Here is a 17,185-nt window from a genome sequence, read left to right as displayed (position 1 = left end):
TGCATTTCATAGTGCTTAAAGATAAGGGTGGGGTGTTTTTTTTAGTGCAAATAATTTTTTTGATTCCCATCTCTTGAAAGGAGACCCTGCATTTATCTCCATGGTGTTTCCCACCTCTTGTTTACTTTTTAATGCTCTTAAAAAGCAAATGCACAATAGTGCTGAAATTTAAAAAGTGCCTTAAACACAAGTGTTGGAAATGTCCGAAAGGTGGGTTTCAGTATGGTGGTCCCTGCTCTGCTTATATCAAGTCCAATGGCAGCAGTTGGTCAAGGGCCCTAGGCTTAGTAAGGTCCCCCAGGGTCCTGACCCTGCTACCCAGTCACTCACCATTCCCTTGTTGGACCCAGGAACAGATGTATTTTAGCTGCGGTGTGTGACTGCTGCTCTTGAATATGGCCTGGCCTTGCTGGGGCTCTGGGAAGGGCCAAGCCTTCTGAGTGAGTTGCCATTAAGTTTTTCTGTGGCAACTGGAAAGCTTTTTAAACTTAGATGCACATTTCCTTAAGCTTGGGGACTGTAAATGTTGAGTCAATGCACACAATATTTCAATTTCAAACCATCTTGGTATGCTGTGGTTTCCATTCAGAATCCCATGGCCTCTTGGAGCCTAACTTACATGATCAGGCAAAGACAAGAGTCACAATCCGGGATAATCCTTACCCAGCCCATTCAAAGTCCCAACGGTGTCAATCATCCAGCGACTGATGGTGTGATTGGCCAGGGAGTCGAACATGCTGCTTAGAGCACTGGCCCCTGCTGCTGTGCCGATCAGATACTCCAGGATTAGGTTCCATCCGATGAAAAATGCCACAAACTCTCCCACCGTGACGTAGCTGTAAGTGTAGGCGGAGCCAGTGGTTTTTGGAACTCGCACACCAAACTCGGCATAGCAAACCCCTGGACAGAGACACAGGAAATGCATGTAACCATAAATAAATGTGGCTGAAGGAAAAGTAATCCCTTATAAGATGGCGTCAAAACAAGAAAATGGTTGAGCTCTTGTGAAGGAATATCCAAGCCCTTAAAGGTTTGTCCCTTTAAGAGTTCCTCTCTTTGTTCAAAGAGTCCCTTCTCTATTAGAGAAGTGGGCAAGATATGTATACCTCTTTCTTTCTCTCTAAATGCACATGAAGAGGCTTGGGGCGCTAAATCAGTCTAGCCTTTGTGGAATTGGCATGGCACCATTATTCTTGCTTGCCCTGCCCTTCCTGGCAGTGGTAAGCATCAACTGCTCATCTACTAGGCCAGGGTTTCCCAGACTTGGGTCTCCAGCTGTTTTTGAACTACTACTCCCATCATCCTTAGCTAGCAGGACCAGCAGTCAGGGATGGTGGGAATTGTAGTCTAAAAACATCTGGAGACCCAAGTTTGAGAAACCCTTTCCTAGGCCATTGCTGGGGAATATGTGGCTCTCCAGATGCTGTTGGACTCAAGTTCCAACCCTCCTTCCACCACGCCTTGAACCCTAAACAAACCTCTTCAAATCAAATTAGGAGTTGTTTCCATGATTTGCCTAGCCCAAAAGATGTGCCTCACCTATGTGCTAAGCCATAAGGGTCATGCTACATGTTTAGTAGCGGGTGTTTAGGACATGGGTGGCGCTGTGGGTTAAACCACAGAGCCTAGGGCTTGCCGATCAGAAGGTCAGTGGTTCGAATCCCCACAATGGGGTGAGCTCCCGTTGTTCGGTCCTAGCTCCTGCCAACCTAGCAGTTCAAAAGCATGTCAAGTGCAAGTAGATAAATAGGTACCACTCCGGAGGAAAGGTAAACAGTGTTTCCATGCGCTGCTCTGGTTCGCCAGAAGTGGCTTAGTCATGCTGGCCACATGACCTGGAAGCTGTATGCCAGCTCCCTTGGCCAATAAAGCGAGTTGAGCGCCGCAACCTCCGAGTCGTCCGTGACTGGACCTAAAGGTCAGGGGTCCCTTTCCCTTTCCCTTTACATGTTTAGAGGGAGAGGTACAGGGAAGCACGGCTTGGATTCAGACAGCATGTAAACAGGCAGGAGTTTGGTAACAGTGTTACCACCATTCAGGTAAATAAAACCACAGGGTTGGCTTTCTCCCTTGTCTAAAATTAGGTTTGGTAGAAGGAATGCTGGAGGCTGCCAGAATGCAAAGAAGTGCACAGCAGTCCAGGATGGGTGGAAGAGCAAGTTAACAGCCACTGACACCCAATGCTGGCTACGTGAGGCAGCTGCCCCACTCTGCCCAACAGCAGAGCTGTTTACTACAACAATGTACTAGTCCAATGAAATGCTAATTTGGAAATGTGCTCCAGGTGTCGGTAAAGGGACCCCTGACCATCAGGTCCAGTCGTGGCCGACTCTGGGGTTGCAGTGCTCATCTCGCTTTATTGGCCGATGGAGCCAGCGTACAGCTTCCGTGTCATGCAGCCAGCATGACTAAGCCACTTCTGGCGAACCAGAGCAGCGCATGGAAACGCCGTTTACCTTCGACGTGCTTTCGAACTGCTAGGTTGGCAGGAGCAGGGACTGAGCAATGGGAGCTCACCCCGTCGCGGGGATTCGAACCTCCGACCTTCTGATCAGCAAGTCCTAGGCTCTGTGGTTTAACCCACAGCGCCACCCGTCCTATACAGCTTGGGACCAGGATACCCAACAGCTCATCTCACCGCTTAAATACTTAACTGAACACTGAGCACTGCAGGTGGGAGCCTCCTGTGCAGACCACCTTAAGGTCAGGAGGTCCTTTCCATATGATGCAGGAATCAGGCCTTTAGTGTAGCAACACCTACCCTTTGGAAGTCCTCCTGTTAGATATCAGGAAAGAGTGGGTTCCATCAGCCTGGATAGCTCAGTTGGTTAGAGTGTGGTGCTGATAATGCCAAGACTGCGGGTTTGATTCCTGTATGAGACAACTGCAGGGGGTTGGATATAGATGATCCTCAGGGCTCCTTCCAACTCTCCAATTCTATTATCTTTTTGGTATCTATTAAAGACCTTCCTTTTCAAACAAGCCTACACACACACACACACACACACACACACACACACACAATCTGTTTCCATATTGGACTTGAAATTGCTTTCATTTATATTTTCTTTGTTGATGTTTTCATTAAATCGTTTCAGGGTGTTTTATGGGAAATAATCGATTAACAAAACAAATAAAACGAATTACTGAAAGCACCAATAAAACCCATCTTTTCTAATCAGTCCCTCCTGGCGTTTATAGCCGCAGACTCGTTGCTAGTTCAGGTCTGTGCCTCCTCCTCTGTTCTGATAGCGAGACAGACTGTTATTAACATCACTTAGATCAATGGGAACAACACTAACCCCAGCGGTCAATAATACCCTGTAATTGAAATGTGTATGCCCGCCTCTGCTCTTTCATTCTGGAGTATGATAAGCAGGTAGGAAGGATACAATTTCTAGCCAATTCCATTCTGTTGTAGGAGCATTCGTTGGTTCCTCCCACCCCCCACCCCGGCCTTCTGTTTGATTTCACAGTCAATTCCTAAAGTGTAGACTGTCGCTTGGTTGTTATGCTGTCAGAACTTCTAGCATGCTGTAAAGAATATGAATGATTCAAAGCTACCATGAACAGGCCCAGCCTCTTCATTTTGTCTTTGTTGTTTTTAGTCGTTTAGCCGTGTCCAACTCTTCGTGACCCCATGGACCAGAGCACGCCAGGCACTCCTGTCTTCCACTGCCTCCCACAGTTTGGTCAGACTCATGTTTGTAGCTTCGAGAACACTGTCCAACCATCTTGTCCTCTGTCGTCCCCTTCTCCTTGTGCCCTCCATCTTTCCCAGCATCAGGGTCTTTTCCAGGGAGTCTTCTCTTCTCATGAGGTGGCCAAAGTATTGGAGCCTCAGCTTCACGATCTGTCCTTCCAGTGAGCACTCAGGGCTAATTTCCTTAAGAATAGATGCATTTGATCTTCTTGCAGTCCATGGGACTCTCAAGAGTCTCCTCCAGCACCATAACTCTAAAGCATCAATTCTTCGGCGATCAGCCTTCTTTATGGTCCAGCTCTCACTTCCATACATCACTACTGGGAAAACCATGGCTTTAACTATACGGCCTCTTCATTTACAGAGCAACAAATGGTGCGTGTGTGCATGCGTGTGTGCGTACACACACACACGGTCAATGGATGGAGAAATCGGTCCATTTCCATTTCACATTTTTCCAATTCAATTCATACATCAGTTTGTGATTTTTTTTGAAAAAGTCCTCTTGAAAATTCACCTGCATTTTACGGAACATTTCCCCTAATATATAAATTTTTGTATGTTGTTTTGCTTATTTTTATAAGTGGTTTTCCCCGCATATGGATTTTTGTACATATATTTTCATATTATATTGAGAAGTGTGAATTAGGTAGGCTTGCGTTAAAATTTAATTTCTCCACCCCAGTACTGATCAAGTTATTTTGGCACCTGGCATAGTAAGCCCCATGAGCTTACTAGCAGTACATGTGAAAAGGATCCAGGGGTCTTAGTAGACCACAAGCTTAACATGAGTCAACAGTGTGATGCAGCAGCAAAAAAGGCTAATGCTATTCTAGGCTGCGTCAACAGAAGGATAGTATCCAGATCACTTTCTCCTAAGAGGCACATTTTTGTATCCAATTCTGCCCAATGTATGCATTACTGCAAAGCAAATTTCCCCAATACAATGCATTTTTATGCACGTTTTCACTCTAATTTATGCATTTTGTACACATTACTCGGCTGGAGTACTGCCGCTGAAAAATCTGGAGAAGCAAAAATGTTGACAGATCTCTGGGTTTCATTTCTCATATTGTTTTGGAAACTGCGAAGTTTGCCTTTGAGTGAACACTGAATCAAATTTCTCCCCTATCTGTCCTTCTGAGTTTGCAACCAGCCTGACATCTTGAGAAGATGATTCAAACGACTGTCATTTTCACATTGCCCCAGTTCTCCCACTAAGTCCAGTGAATGTGCTAAATGGCACAAGGAACAGGCTGATAATATTAAGTGCTCTTTTTATTAAAGGCCCTCTATATTTCACGCACTTTCATATGCACTTGGATAATGAAAGCTTTGAAGAGGATATCTGAGACTTTTATTTCTGCCATGTAGACCAGGAACAGGGAAGAATGAGGTGGGGGAGAAACCAATCCGAATTCCTCTCCCCCTTCCCCGCCGGCCGACCCCTCAACCATTGACTTGCATATAAAGTAATTATTCAAAGCTGATTAAAAATGCATGCAAGCTGCACACACAAGAGACCAGAAAATAAGTACATGCCTGAAAGATTGATGAAACAGATGCCTTGATGAAGACAGGTATTCTATTCCAGGCTTTGACTTGAAAAACCATAACGAAGCTGGTGGCTAACTTTAGCCCACAGGCAGGCAGGCAAGGTTTGTGTTTGATGTGCATAATGAGAACCCGCCAAGTGTCCCTATATTCCAGGGACAGTCCTAGATTTGCAGAAGCCGCCCCAGTTTCTGATTTGATCCCAGAATGTCCCGCTTTTCCTGTTTTCATCGGAGAAATGTTGGAGGGCATGCATAGTGGTAACTAATCGGCTATCTCATTAGTATGCCAAGGTAATTCGAGCTCCTGTTATAATTTTCATATGGAACATTAGCAGAATTTCCTGTGCCTTGGTTATCCAGAGAGGCTCGTTCGTGCACGAAACCACACACACACAGGAAAAGCAAGAAGCATCTCGGCGGGGGAAGATAACAAAGGAGAAACCATCTCAAAGAGGCTGCAGAGTATTGCAGTTTTTATTCATGCCCAGTGCATTTCAGCAGGCTATCCTCCTGGGCTTTTCTACAAAAATATAGGACGGCGGTGAATAAACAGTGGGTGTTGGGTGGCGCTGTGGGTTAAACCACAGAGCCTAGGACTTGCCGATCAGAAGGTCGGTGGTTCGAATCCCTGCAACGGGGTGAGCTCTCTTTGCTCGGTCCCTGCTTCTGCCGACCTAGCAGTTCGAAAGCACGTCAAAGTGCAAGTAGATAAATAGGTACCACTCCAGCAGGAAGGTAAACGGTGTTTCCGTGCGCTGCTCTGGTTTGCCAGAAGTGGCTTAGTCATGCTGGCCACGTGACCCGGAAACTGTATGCCGGCTCACTCGGCCGATAAAGCGAGATGAGCGCCGCAACCCCAGAGTTGGTCACAACTGGACTTAATGGTCAGGGGTCCCTTTACCTTTAAGACAGGTGGCATCATGCAGGTGTACAGTCTGAATGGTTTCCTCTGGGTGGCATACAGTCACAGAACTGTAGAGTTGGAATGGACCCTAAGGGTCATTTAGTCCAACCCGCTGCAATGCAGGAATCTCAGCTAAAGCATCCATGGCAGATGGCCCTCCAACCTCTGCTTAAAAACCTCCAAGGAAGGAGAAATCCACCACCTCCCAAGGGAGACTGTTCCACTGTCGAACAACTCTTATGGTCAGAAAGCTCTTCCTGATGTTTGGTGGGAATCGCCTGTCTTGTAACTTGAAGCCGTTGGTTCAAGTCTTACCCTCCAGAGGAGGAGAAAACAAACTGGCTCCATCTTCCATCTGACAATGTGTCCTAAGATGCCAATTTAAAAGTGGCCTTGCGGATGCAGCAGAAGTAGGGAAGAAGAAGGTGCAAGGTGCCAACACTGGGCTGGAGAAGTTGGACAAATGACCCAGTGTCCTTCAACCCAGTGTTGAAGGAGTTAAGGAGAGAGGGAGTCAACAAGGCTATCCTCAGTGATGCCCACCTTCCACACCTGTCACCCTAGTAAGTATTCAGCTATGATTACCAGAGGGACGTGGGTAGTGCTGTGGGTTAAACCACAGAGCCTAGGGCTTGCCGATCAGAAGGTCAGTGGTTCGAATCCCTGCAACGGGGTGAGCTCCCGTTGCTCAGTCCCAGCTCCTGCCAACCTAGCAGTTCGAAAGCACATCAAAGTGCAAGTGGATAAATAGGTACTGCTCTGGCGGGAAGGGAAACAGAATTTCTATGTGCTGCTCTGGTTCACCAGAAATGGCTTAGTCATGCTGACCACATGACCCAGAAGCTGTACGCCGGATCCCTCGGCCAGATGAGCACCACAGCCCCAGAGTCGGCCACGACTGGACCTAATGGTCAGGGGTCCTTCTACCTTTACCTATGATTACCAGGGTCACAAATGCCAGCAGCCAGTAGCCAGCAGCCATTAAGGTCATTTAGCTAGTGATAAACCAGTAACTTCTAAAATTGTGTTGGAAAATTGTGTTGGAACGAGGTGGATGGGTGGAAATGTGCTGCCTGCCATTAATAATGTCTCTAATGAAGCCAGTCTAATGTTTTGTGAGCTTCGTTACCCAATGTGTTTCTTTTAGCAAAGTAAAAATATGTTTTGGTCTCTCTTGGATGGAGACAAGTGCCGTTTCCTTTATTTTCTGCAGGAAAACAACACAGATCTAATGCATTCCTGATACCTTGAGGCCAGATGTATCTGCCAGAAACCCAATTATTTTGCATCTGAATCAATTTGTGTATGTGACAGGAATACAGCTTCCTGTTTATTGGCCTATTAAACATTCATGCAGGAAGCCAAGAGCTGGTCCCGATTTTTTACAAAATGACCAGAGCTTCTAGCCAAAGGACCTAACATGACTTTGCAAGATTTTTTCAAATTAGGATTAGATTTGCCCAATCTGGCATGGCTGTAGATTTTAAAAATAAGATAAGGTAGAATGAAATAGACCTACAAAGCAGATGATTGGAAATGGATCTATGGGTAATATTTATTTATTTTATGTCTCAGCTCCTAAATAGTGTAACAAAAACTTTGCTGGCATTATAATATGCTTGATGGTATCATTCAGGAACAAATAAACACAGCTGGATAGTTAGGGCTTTCATAACACTGGCTATAATTTCCTATTTATAGCATCTTCTGCTGCTTCTTCTTAATAATAAAATCCCCTTTTCTTCAGTTCCTTAGTAATGCAGTCCTAGCCATGTCGACTCTGAAGCAAGATCTACTGAATTTAATGATACTTTCCCCATGGTAAATATGTTGGAGACTGCTATTCTATACACACATGTACCTTGGGATAAGTCCCATTGAATTCAGTTGGACTTATTTTTGAGTAGACATGGCTAGGGACTCGGCTAGACTGCTAAAGAAAGTGTTTTATATGTGTTGTATATGCAATATAACACCGTGTCACCAGATGGCGCTGTTGAGTCCCATCTTTCCCTACAGGATTTCCCTGTACGAGTTTACAATGTGTTTAACTGAAACTCTTATTTGATGTGTCTAGATCCAGCCTAGGATTGCATGAGGGACAATAGGTGCCCTCTTTTTTTTTTTGCCATACAGCTGAACAGCTCGAACGTACTCAGCCTATGATTGATAGGGCAGTTGCCTTTTTGGGCAGTTGCCCCTGCAAGGTCATGAGTTAGTGGCAGCAGGTCCAGACTCAGGAGCCATGGGATAGTTCTAGTAAACAACCAGGGACAAGCCTTTACCAAAGACCCTGGGAATGTCGGAATCAGATGGGAGGAAATGAAGGTGAAAGGACCTGCTTCAGACAACCCTGGAGTGCGGAAGGAGCAAATAGATGAAATCAGGAAAGGCAGTGTCCCGATGATGCAGGAAGACCTTTTAAAGCACGGGGAAGGGAGCGCTATTTGGTCTCCACTTCAGCTAGCCAAATATTTCTGGGCCACCACTGGCCACCACCCAGAAATCTGCACACCCTCTGACGTTTCTCCGATGAAAATAGGGACATCCCATTCCATAAATATAATTTTATCTAATTTAGTTGCCCCAGCACTCTGGGCAGCTTCCAACAGATACAAAAACATAATAAAACATTAAATAAATATATATAAAAACCTTCCTTGTACAGGATTGCCTTCAGATAGCTCAGGGGTTAGATAACTCCATACCATCCAACATTTCTCCGATGAAAATAGGAACATCCTAAGGAAAAGTGGGACATTCCGGGATCGAAAAGAAACCAAGACAGCTTCTCTAAATCAGAACATCCTGGAAAATACGGACATTTGGAGTGCCTGAATCTTGCCTATACGTTTATGCATATTGACCTGGAAAGAATTGTTCTTGACATCTATTCAACTTTATTGCGTAAACCTTGATTGTGGTGTGAACGTTGTGAAGCAATGCACACTAGTGGAGGTCTTTATCGTGGCTCACATTCAAGCAGGAGAAGAGGCTATGTGTCCTGGGAAAAGGCTCATTCTTATCTCAGTTTATGAAGCTGAGATATGATCACCCAGGCTAGCTCAGTGAAAAGAGAGCCAGCTCTTGAAAATAGTAACATGAGAACCCATCCCAAGGTTTTGTTTATATCCCAGATGCTTATGAGAACCGCAGCTAAAAGGTTAAGCAGAAGGTGAAGAGAAAGATTCAGTTTCATGTGCTTTGTGATTTCCTAGCTCAGCCTCACTTTTGCTTTCCAAGAATGCGTTGCTGTTATAAATAACAAAACTCAGGAATGATCAAAAAGGGGGAAATGGCCGAGGAGACTATAAAAATATATCTCAGTGCTTGGGAAAATGTTTTTCTTCAGTGGAATGAAAGCAAATCAAGATGAAAGAAGAAAAGGAATAACCAACACAGCAAACTTGCTATAATCTTAAATTTTTAAAACATAACCCCTGTGGTAGAGATACAATATTGGCAGATTTGTGTGTTACCCTTGCTTATAGTGTGTAGCTGTGTTGTTCGTACCCAAGTAATATCTTAATGGAAAACTACCAAGGTCATAGGAACAGGTAGTCGAATGGCTTTCTATGATTTCACATGCAGTCCTTCATCTAAAGCACTCTTGTGCCACTTTAACAGTCAGGACTACCCCTAAAGAATCCTGGGATGCATAGTTTGTTAAGGGTCCTGAGAATTCTTAGGAGACCCCTCACAGGACTACAGTTCCCAGCTCTCTTAATAAACTACCAGGCAGTGGCGTAGTGTGGGGGGTGCAGGGGGGGCCGGCCGCACCGGGCGCAACATCTGGGGGGGGCACTCACACTCGCAGCTCTCTGCCCCTACTTGGCTCACTCACTCTCTCTCACTGCAGTGCTGGCTGTGCGAATCCGATCCGAGTCGCCGGGTCGCCGCCCACTGTGGAGGTGAGGGTGCCAGGCGAGCGGTGCGGTGCGGAGAGAGAGCGAGGGACTATCTGGGGGAGGGACAGTGCAGGGGGGGAGCGCAAATTACTTGCCTTGCCCCGGGTTAGGGGGGCGCAAATTACTTGCCTTGCCCCGGGTGCTGACAACCCATGCTACGCCACTGCTACCAGGTACCCCAGAAATCCTTCCTGGTACGCGTTAACATGTAAAAGTCACGGACCTCCTTCGTTGCATCCATTTGTTCCAATTTGTAATGTAACCGAAACGCTTTCAACTGGCTAAGAACACCACCTGAGTTGTGTGAGCTCTACCTGAAACTGTGATCTGACAAGGTGTGCTGTCATCTCTTCTCAGCAGCAGTTTGGGTGGTGCCTCACATTTTGCAGTCCAGCTGCTATGACAGCACAGGGGCTTATTTTTATCTCTGTCTCAAAAGAACAAACGCCCGTCAGAAAACATATTAGTAACTTTGGATCAGTGACAGCTGGCTGTTATATTTACAGAGATGGGGGCTCAGCCATTATGTATTTCTTCTTCCCAGGAGGCCACCCGGCAACATGAAACCTGCAAACATCTGAAACTTAAAGTGCCTTATTTGAATGTCTGCTAGCTCCTCCCACTCTGCCTCTTGAAATGTGCCAAATTGAGACATGTACGGCTTGACAAAAACCAGCTGCCTTTTCTCCTCTCTTCTACCCATTTTTTTTTATAAAAACTGATGAAGTGTTTGGGGGAATTCAAAAGCTTGTCCACTATTTTATGGCATTTTGGTTGACCTAATATAGACTCTGGAATTATTATTATGACTAGCTTTATTCTTTAGAATTCTGATGCCTAAAAAAGCATTGTGTTTTCATTCAATAGCATTTTCCATCTCTAGGTAAGTCAGAGTTTTAGCTCCTGGTTGTGTTGATTTTTTTATACGCATGAATTTATGTCATTTTTTTTTCTGAACAGGCTTTTACCTTCTTAAATTTTATAGTTCCTGAAGTTCTGCTTTGCGAGTTCAGATGTTTTGGTCCAGACCCACAAAAATATCATCCTATTTGATTCTATGCTTTGTGGATAATACTTATCCATACTTATCTTTTGCCCTCTTTCCAGGCACAGGTCTGTGCTTAAAAGCTCTGTGTCTGAGTCTCTGTTTTTGTTTTGCCCCAAGCTTTCTCCATGAAAACCTGCTCTTTAGTGCTCAATTGGAGCAAACATCAATTTGGGCTTTCTGCGGATTGACATTCACTTTTATTGAGCTTTATAGGTCAGGGTTTCATTTTGTTTTGTTTTTGCAAAAGAGGGGGGTGCTCGGACACAGAGCTTTAAGCAGTGGACTGTGCCTGGAAAGAGCGGAGGAAAAGTAATTGCGGATAAGCCCATAATCTGGGTTGGGCAGACCTCAGGAAATACTTGGGTGGGTTTTTTTACTAGACCCTGTGATCCACCAACTGGAACCTGCTGCAAAGGATATACACTTAGAATTAAAGAATTCTGAGTCAAAGAATTTATTTTAGGCACCAGATCCAAATGGAGCTCACAGCCCTTCCACACCAAAATCTATCAAGAGCCTTCTTCATTTCAGCAGTATAATTTGAGCCAGGGCAGAGGGACTGTCCTTTAGTTGCTACTAGTAAATCAGGTGGATGTTGGAAGTCCTTGCCAATCATCCAGGGAGCTAATGGCAGATCCATAGTTGTCTTCTGCCCACTGTTGTCTTGACCCACCTTGATAAAAATCTGATAGGTCCCACCAGAGTGGATAAAGTTGCTTCTAGTCCATCCATTCTGGCACCAGTTAGCCATTCCCAGTCCTCAAGTGAAACAATGAGTTGAATGTTTTCCCTTGATGTTTTGTAGCCAGGCCAGGTGTAGACCTTTGATGAGAAATTCCAATCCCATAAGAGAAAGTAGAATGAAAACAACTATTTTATGCTTGAGAAAAGCATTAGAGAAAAGCTTGTATTAAAAAGCTAAATTTATCTGGGATATTTTATTGTGTTGCATTTACAATGCAGAATTCAAATCAAGGTTCTTCTGTTATTTATCAGTGTTTTCTTAACTGACACCCACATCAAATTTGAAGCATCAATAATCCGCCTCAGAAGCACAGAAGGTTCTTTTCAACTGCTTGCGTTGGAACATTGTGTCTGCTTGCTATCATTGAACTGTAAAGGATGAACACCAGCCGTAAATGGGCTCACGTGGAAAACATACATAGACCAATTCATACCCTTGGCTAAATTCAATCAATGAAGCCAGGATTCAGAGACTTTTGCTTTACACTTGTTTACTTCTTCTTATCCATCGTGATCCTTTAAAAACCAAAGCCTGCAATCAAATTTCAATCAGACAACTCTGAAACTGGCAATCAAATTTCAGGCATGTAAACAGAAGAGTCTTGCTGGTCCAGCATTCTTTTAGTCAACCTGGTCCAGAATGTTGCATCCCAATCGCATCTGGGAAACTTGCAGGCAGGGTACAAATTCAATAGCCTTCCTCTCTTGTTTGTTCCTGACACCTGATATTCAAAAGGATGCTTAACTCTAAACCTTGAGGTGCCATTTAACGATAATGGGTAATAGATTCTGACAGTCCTAGAGGGTCCTGAAAACGTCCTTTCTCTCTTCATTATTATAGGGTAGCGGAAGTGAATGTTAATTAATCCACACAAGTACAGTTCGTACCATATTGCTAGACCAATTACGCTAATTGACTGAGATGGATTACAAATATGTTCGGTGTAGCCGGTGAGTAATCCACAAGCCTTTCTTGCTAGCCAGAGACCCTCTGGAAGTATTTGTTGGCTCTCATGATGTCCGAAAAGGATGGTGTCAATGCAACTCCCCTGATAGTCTAAGCCAGCCTTCCTTAAAGCGATGTCCTCAAAAGGTCATTGGACTACAACTTCCATCAGTCCCAGACAGCATCAGGTTAGGGAAAGCTGGTCTAAGCAATCCTTATCTTAAGCACGGTGTATGTATCTTTGCTTTCTAACTTGACTAAATCCAGTTAAGCTAGGTCATTGAAACAGTCTACGTCTACAACAATGGTCCTCAGCAGGGGTGCCAACTTGAATAAAATATTGGGGGGGGGGACCCAGGAAAGCCCCGCCCCACATTACTGATCACAAGACACAGTGCACGCACATCATTTGAATAGCAATGCCCATCAACTTGAGTGGGGCAGCAACCCTCAAATGTTTTTGGGGAGCAAAGGGACCTTGACCCTTAGGAGTTGGCTCTTATGGTCCTCAGTTGAGCCCATGGTACATTTGGAAACCATAAAATACAGAAGGAAAACAGCTGATGGTCAGACCCTTAATTTAAAAAGTTGAAATGTTTACACCCCTCCCAAAATACAATACAGACAAACAAAGCAAACACCCCCCTAAAACAGACAGCTCCTTCCAATCATACGGCCTGCCAAGCCAAAAAAAAGTCCTCAATTAAAAAAAGAAAATAAAAATTGGGAGGGCAAGAGGTTTAGGCAGGAACCAAGAAGAGGTCTGGGGATACCATGGTGGGGACCCCAGGTTTACAAAGATTTAATACTCAGCATAGTGGTTGAGCTGACTCTCATGATATCTGAAAAGGATCGTGGAAACACAACAAGATTCAGTCATGGTTCAGCTAAACCTTAAATGGAGCATAGTTCTAATTGACTGCACCCTATCTTAATATAGAGGCAGAATTCTTACATAGTTATTATGCTATCCAGTTAGGTTTAGGAGTGATTGCGGAGTGCTGTAGTCACAACCAATCAGATGCCATGGTGGACTTACTTGTAAGATGGTCGAACATTCCCACTTGGTAATGCAAAAGGTTTTATCAGTCATTGGCGTTAGTCTGGGGCAGAGGTGTTGGTGCTACTAAAGGTGTTGACTCATTAAAAGAATAGTACTTTGCTCTTGTATATTTTGCCATTTTTTCCCCTTGAACAAATAGCATGTTTAGGCCCAGAGAGGCATTTAGGGTCAGTGTCATCTAGAGAGTTTCAGCAGGTCTCATAAAATGGAAGGCAGGTAATATAAACAAGTTTAACAATGTCCTTAATCAGAGGAAAAGATAGCACAGCTTACTTTCTTTACATTCTGAACATTCAGCATAGCACACCAATGTGTGCCACCCCAAAAGCCTTAGACGATTATGCTGCTTCCTGAAAAGTAAAATGACGACTTATGAGCATTAATTATTACTTTTGGCTGACAGTTTGAGCACCTGAAGGCAATAGTTGTCCCATCCCTCTTTAATTTTAAAAAGACATTTGTGCTCCCAGGCTGGTGTTTGATCTCAGTATATTATATTTTTAACTCTGCCCTAGTTTTCCATTGCATTTTCTTCCTGTAGTTTAATGCTGCTTTGACATGTATTTCAATACGGTTGTACACAGCCTGGAGACAGGAAGTGGAAGGCGGCATAAAAAGGTTTCTAATAGACAAATACATACATACTTCAAAGAACAAATTACTTATAAAATATGTATTCCTGGAATGCTTAAGAAAAAGAGTGGGGAACCTCATGGCCCATGGCCAATGTTGGCCTGCCAGGTGGTCCAGGTTGGCTCTCAGGGCCATTTTCTCCAAACTAACCCCAGCTGTCCACTCACTGATGACACTGAGTGATGTCAGCTGATGGGCAGGGTGCAGTCCCGCTGGGTGCTGCATCAACAGTGTGTTCTTTGACCCCTGTAGCCAGCAGGATTGAACCCTTAGCTCATCAGCTGGTCATGATGCCATCATGATATAAGCTGATTGACAGATGGGTGGACTTGTCCACTTGTCACAGTGGGTTTGCAGGGGTGGGGGTGGGGATAAAGATCTCCCCCCTGGCCCACAAAGGTACCCCAACCCCTATATTATGAGCAACGACAATGCTTGATGAAAGATAAGCTAAAAAGTTCCCCCTAGAGATTCATGAGAAATAGAATCAGCCTTCTTCAGTAAATAGGCATTTAGTAAGCATACAGTTTGGGAAGACTCACCAGACAAAATGGAGGCTACGGCTGCAATGATGAAGGAAACGATGACGCCTGGCCCGGCCATCTCCTTAGCAACCAGGCCAGAGACCACATACATCCCGGTGCCAACACAACTTCCAACACCCAGTGAAACCAGATCCAGGGTAGTGAGCACTTGGGCCAGTTTGGTTCCATGGGATGTGGTGGTGCCTGTCCCCTCCAGCATGGATTCCACTGGCTTGGTGCGGAGGATTCGAGAGTGCATGGCATACCATGTGGCACCCCACTGGATCCGCCGGGGGTCCAAGTGCGAGAGGATACCGCTCATTGTGATGTCAAGGAATGGAAAGAAAGGCCAACGAAAACCACAGAGTTCAATTAGCTCCCGTAATGAAGTCTGATAGCATAGACTTTAGCAGACAGGTAGTCAGTTTCAGAGATGGTCCATGTCAACTCAAAGCCACTGCGGTGTGAATGTAAACTGAAGCTTTAACAACCTGGGTTTCAGTTTCGCCTTGTGAGATCCTGTGAGAAAGGGAGAAAGAGGGGGAAAATATATGTGAATGAAAGAAAGTGGGACCACGAAATGTTACAATCCCACTCCTAGGAACCAAGATGGTCTTACAATAATACATTGTGAGCATCATATGCTGGAGGACCAGCCATATTTGGTGTATAGTGTAAGCAATACTAATTTCTAGATGGATTAATGTTCTGACCTGGTAATGGGCAGCTTCTGGTGTTCTTGTTAAGTCCCATACTATAGACCTGCTATGTGTTCATGTGGTGGTATCATTTTCACAGAAACATAGAATTGGAAGGGATCCCGAGGGCCATGGAGTTCAACTCCCCTGCAATGCAGGAATCTCAGAAGCAATGAAGGTGGCTTCTCTTTCCTTGTCTTCCTTACTATACGGCCTAGGACCCTCGTACCTACAGGACCGCCTCTCCTGGTATGTCCCACGGAGGACCTTATGGTCTTCAAATAAAAACATCTTGGAGATCCCGGGCCACAGGGAGGTTAGGCTGGCCTCAACCAGAGCCAGGGCTTTTTTGGCTGTGGCCCCAATCTGGTGGAACGCTCTGTCACAAGGGACCAGGGCCCTGCGGGACTTGACATCTTTCTGCAGGGCCTGCAAGACAGAGCTGTTCCATCAGACCTTTGGCCAAGGCACAGTCTGACCCCCTCTCTCCTTCTGTAATCCTCATAGAACTCTAGCCCAATGGTTACCATTAATTTGACTCTGAATTGATTTTAGAATGAATTGATTTTAGAATGTGTTTCAATTAATTGATTGTGATTTTATGTAAACTGTGTTATTTTTACAGTTGTTCACCACTCTGAGCCTGGCTTTGGCTGGGGAGGGCAGGATATAAATAAAATTTTATTTTTTATTATTATTATTATTATTACTCAAGATAGGTGGCACTCAGAATCAGTGGTTAAGCTACATAATTTTAAACATTGGACTTAATAGCCGTGTGTGTGTGTGTGTGTGTGTGTGTGGTAATTAGATGATAATGTGTATTACTCCACTTACTTTAAAATGTGGTAAGAGAGCCCTGCTGGGTTTGGGGGCCCTGCTGAGAGGGCTCTTGACACCTGCCCAGTTGGTGCTATTGTTCAGAATATATTCGAAAAGGATGGGCCAATTGGTCAGCAGCACAATAAGGCCTGGATCACACATCTATGCACATCAGTTGGATTTTTAGCACTTAATTGCTCTACACTTGGGCTGCACTGTGTAGGAATATGAAGGTAATGAGCCTGACTTACGAGTAAATAGGCATAGGACTGTGCTGTAGATACACTGTGTGCTTGCTTCTGCAACCTATTGCTTTTTCTGCTTGAGAAATGATTACTTTGTATATTTGGACATAGATGATTAGAAAGGTAACGAGCTTTCTTCTGTGTTCTCTTCCACAAATGATATTTACTGGGCAAATGGTGCCTTGAACTTTTCACTGTTTAGGAAAGGGGTAGTGTGAAACAATATCTTTCCAGCTGCCTGGGGAAGAAACAATTCTCTCTTTTTTCATTTTTGGCTAAAAAGAAACTATTTTCCTCCTTTGTATCTAAATGTGTGTTTTTAATACATACAGAAATTTAGCCAAGTTAGCAAAAACATGGCGTTAAGTTGACTGCTGTTGGTTGTCTAAAA

General features: G+C 44.5%; 1 protein-coding gene across 1 annotated transcript in view; it reads right to left on the bottom strand.

Annotated features, from left to right (window-relative positions):
* SLC7A14 (solute carrier family 7 member 14) overlaps positions 1-17,185 on the bottom strand; it is a 55,931-nt gene that overhangs the window by 18,131 nt on the left and 20,615 nt on the right. Inside the window, exons 2-3 of the mRNA XM_083442093.1 lie at positions 15,048-15,548; positions 664-900 (exon numbers count right to left, since the gene is read on the bottom strand). Coding sequence (XP_083298219.1) covers positions 664-900; positions 15,048-15,351 — 541 coding nt within the window. The 5' untranslated portion in view covers positions 15,352-15,548. The remainder of the gene's footprint in view (positions 1-663; positions 901-15,047; positions 15,549-17,185) is intronic.

The sequence above is a fragment of the Podarcis tiliguerta genome, assembly GCF_965153285.1.
Source record: "Podarcis tiliguerta genome assembly, chromosome: 5".
NCBI lineage: Eukaryota > Metazoa > Chordata > Lepidosauria > Squamata > Lacertidae > Podarcis > Podarcis tiliguerta.
The sequence above is the reverse complement of the archived record's forward strand: the minus strand, read 5'-3'. Positions and strand labels throughout refer to the sequence as shown.